This window comes from Emiliania huxleyi (genome assembly GCF_000372725.1).
Source record: "Emiliania huxleyi CCMP1516 unplaced genomic scaffold EMIHUscaffold_890, whole genome shotgun sequence".
Taxonomy (NCBI): domain Eukaryota; phylum Haptophyta; order Isochrysidales; family Noelaerhabdaceae; genus Emiliania; species Emiliania huxleyi.
In genome coordinates this window covers 1-3,652 of record NW_005195367.1, presented here as the reverse complement: position 1 = coordinate 3,652, position 3,652 = coordinate 1, and the positions used below count along the sequence as shown (strand labels likewise).

Genomic DNA, 3,652 nt, shown 5'->3' with positions numbered 1-3,652 from the left:
GCTTCGGCAGACGCACGTGTCTCGCGCCTGTCCAAGACACGTCCATGACATGTCCGAGACGTGTCGCGTAGGCGCTTCGGCAGATGGATGTGTCTCTCCGCGAGCAGCGCTACCGCGCCGAGACGTTCCGCGCGCAGGCGCGCCGAGACATGTCCGAGACATGTCCGAGACATGTCCGAGACATGTCCGAGACATGTCCGAGACGTTCCGCGCGTAGGCGCGCCTAATCGATGCGCTGGGCGTGAGGACCGTGCGCGCCTTCGCGCCGATGGTGCTCGCGTCGGTGAGCGAGGCGCTGCTGCGCGGCGGCGGCAGCAGCCGGCGCGGCGTCTGCCTAGAGTCGCTGCTGCCGCTGACGGCGCTGTGCAGCAAGCTCGGCGAGGAGTTCCGCCCGCAGGCCGCCGCGCTGCTCCCGTCCCTGCTGCTGCTCCCCCTCTCGGCCGAGCTCGCCGCCGCGCTCGCCGCGCTCGCCGCCGCCACGCCCTCCCTCTCCTCCCTCGTCCGGGCGCGACTCCTCGACCTCGCCTCAGAGCCGCTGTCCGGCCTCCCGTGGCAAGCCGCAACCGCCGCAGACACCGAGTCGGCGTCGCCTACGCCCGCCGGGTCCGCCTCCCTCCACGCCGCCGCCGCCGCCGCCGGCGCCGCTCCGCCGCACTTGCCCGCCACTCCTGTCGAGGAGGACGTGTCCGCGACGTGTCCGCGACGTGTCCCTTAGGCGCCGCTCCGCCGCACATGCCCGGCACTCCAATCTGGGCGCGCCGCTCGTCCGCCGCCGCAGAGATCCGGCGTTCCAACTCGGACTCCGCCGCCGCCGCGACCGCTCTCGGCGGCGGCGCATGCCTCGGCGCCCTCGCCGGCGGCGCAGGCGGCGCCGGCGGCGCTGGCGGCGGTTTGGGCGGCGGCGCGGCGCACCACGCGGCGCACCACGCGGCGCCGGCGCGATCGCTGTCCGAGGCGGTGCTCTTCACCCTCGCAAGGCCGCACAACGGCCGCGCAGCAGCCTCCCCCTTCCGGGAGGTCGAGCTCCGCTTGAGAGACAAGCGGCGTGCGCCGCCGCTCTCCGACCTCCGGCGCGCCGCCTCCGGCCCTATCGGTGACTCGCACCCTGATCCCGTCTCCGCCGAGGCCGCCGCCGCCGCCGGCGGCGACAGCCGCCCGCTCTTCCGCGGCGCTCTCGCTCGCATGGTGGCCGCCGCGGGCGCGGGGCCAACCGCGGACGTGCCGCCCTTTTCGAGGGCGCGTCCGATGACATGTCCAAGACACGTCCTGTAGGCGCGGGGCCAACCGCGGACGTGCCGCCCTTTTCGAGGGCGAGGCGCGGCAGCTTGGCGGCGAGCGGCGCGGGGATGCCGCTGCACGAGCTGCGAGAGTCGGATGCGACGCTGTCGGAAGGGTCCGAGGGCGGCGGCGGCGGCGCGCCGCTCGAGGGGCTCACGCCGCCCGAAGGCCGCTCGCCGGCCGCGCCGCGCCGTTTGGGCGGGCTGCAGGCTTGCCCGCGTCGACGCCCGACAGAGAACGCTTGGCGCATGACTGATGGCTGATTCGTTGTGAGTTCGTTGCAGGCCTCCACCTCGATGCCGCTGCTGCCTCGCGCGCTGGTCGTGCGGCGCGGCTCTTGCGACGGCGGCGCCGGCTCAGCGAGCCCCGGCGGCGCACGAGGGAGCGGCGGGCAGAAGAGCGCGGGCGATCTCGCGGAGGAGATTTTGCTACTGGCGATGCGGACTCTGGCGGCCGTCTCGGAGGGAGGGCTGCCGACGCTCGGCTTCGTGCTGCGGCACGTCGCGCCTCGCACGCTCGCCAGCTCCGCCACGCTGCGCCGCGAGGCAGCCCTCACCGTTGTCGCTGTGGTCTCTCGCACCGCCGCGGGCGGAGGCGGCGGCGGCGGCGGCGGCGGAGGAGGAGGAGGAGGAGGAGGTGGTGGCGGCGGCGGCGGCGGCGGCGGCGGTGGTGGTGGTGGTGGTGGAGGAGGAGGAGGAGGAGGTGGTGGTGGTGGAGGTGCGTGGTCCGGGCGGGCCAGCAGCGCGCGCACGACGCCCCCGCCGTTCGGGGGCGAGTTTGGCGACAGCTGCGGCGCCCGCGATTTGGCCGCCAGCCTCGACGCGCCGGGGTGCGGCGAGGGAGGGCTCGGGCACGGCCACTGGTGCGAGGGCGCGCATTCGGCCGGCCGCGGCTCCCTCTTTGACTCCTCGTCGAGCGGCGCCAGCTCCCTCGCCCGCTTCTCGCACCGAGGCAGCAGCGCCGGGGAGGAGGAGGCGGCCGCCACCGCCAACGCCGCCGACGGCGGCAGCGGCACCGGCGGGTGGGCCGCGTGGGCGTGCGGCGGCAGCGCGGACGGCTCTCCGCCTTCCTCTCCGGCGAGCGGGCTCGCGGCTGGAGCAGGCCGCCGCGGCGTGTGGACCGCAGAGGCAGAGACGGCGGCGGTGGCGGGCGCGCGGGACTCGACAGCGGCCCCTCTCCGTGGCCGAGCATGTCCCGAGAGTACGCGGGAGTTTGTCGAGAGTAGGCGCCCTCCTCGACCGGCTCATCTCCGCCGCCGTCTACGACCCCGACGCGGCTCGTCCCCTACCCCCAACGGTACCCGAACCCACCCTCCCCCCTACCCCACGGTACCCGAACCCACCCAGGCCATCCGCGCGACCCTCTTCCGCGCGCTCGGCGCGCCCGACACGCCCTTCCGCCGCGGCCTCGCCGAGCAGCGGCGGCTGCGCACCATCGGGCTCGCGCTCCTCGACGAGGTGACATTGATGAACACTGATGAACACTAATGGACACTCATAAGCACGAGTTTGCACTACCTAACGACTCTCGCCCTCCTCGACCAGTCGACCGAGGTGCGTCTGCTCGCCGTCCCCCTCGTCGGCTCGCTCTCCACGCTCAACCCCGCCGTCGCCCTACCGATGCTCCGCCGGCTCCTCCTCACCTTGCGGCGCGAGCTCGGCGCAGACCCGCCCGCGCCGCTCCGCAGCACCACCCGTCGCCGGCGCGAGGAGCCGCCCGCGCGCGCGACCAAGGGTGGCGGCCGCAGCCTCGGCAGCCCGGGGCGGCGGCTGATCGACGAGCGGCAGCGGCAGGAGGGGGCGGCGCGGCTGCTGCGGCTGCTCTCCCGCCACTGCCCGCGGCTGCTGCGCACCTACTGCGCGCCGATCCTGCAGACCCTCCTCACCCGGCTGCGCACGACGCTCCACGCGCCGACTGCCTCGGAGCTGCCGCTCGCTCTCGGCGCTGTTAGCTAGCCTGGACTGTGGGTGAGCGGTGAATGAGCTGGTAACAGGAGCTGCTGCTTGCTCTCGGCGAGCTCGTGCGGACCACGCCGCGAAGCGTCGAGCCGCAGGCGCAGGAGCTGCTGATTTAGTTATGGCTACTACTCGGCTGATCGGTAAGCTCGAACCACTAATTCAGAACGTCGAGCCGCAGGCGCAAGAGCTGCTCGACATCCTGGTCGCCGCGCTGCAGCGCCCTTCCGCCTCGTCGACGCGCGCGCGCGCCGCGCTCTCCGCCCTCGAGGCGCTGCTCCAGACACTTCCGAGACACTTCCGAGACACTTCCTAGACACTTCCTCTCCGCCCTGGAGGCCAGCGCCCCGCGTCTCGCCCCGAACTAGCCGAGTGCCTTTCCATTCGATCTCAACCTGCCGATAAGCGCTGCCCTGCTC

At 73.9% G+C, this 3,652-nt stretch overlaps 1 protein-coding gene across 1 annotated transcript in view; it reads left to right on the top strand.

The window, feature by feature from the left end:
- EMIHUDRAFT_121455 (hypothetical protein) overlaps positions 1–3,233 on the top strand; it is a gene marked incomplete at both ends in the record, with an annotated part of 4,460 nt that extends 1,227 nt beyond the window's left edge. Inside the window, 5 exons of the mRNA XM_005757931.1 lie at positions 218–695; positions 866–1,185; positions 1,563–2,420; positions 2,625–2,735; positions 2,823–3,233. Coding sequence (XP_005757988.1) covers positions 218–695; positions 866–1,185; positions 1,563–2,420; positions 2,625–2,735; positions 2,823–3,233 — 2,178 coding nt within the window. The remainder of the gene's footprint in view (positions 1–217; positions 696–865; positions 1,186–1,562; positions 2,421–2,624; positions 2,736–2,822) is intronic.
- Positions 3,234–3,652: the final 419 nt, after the last annotated feature.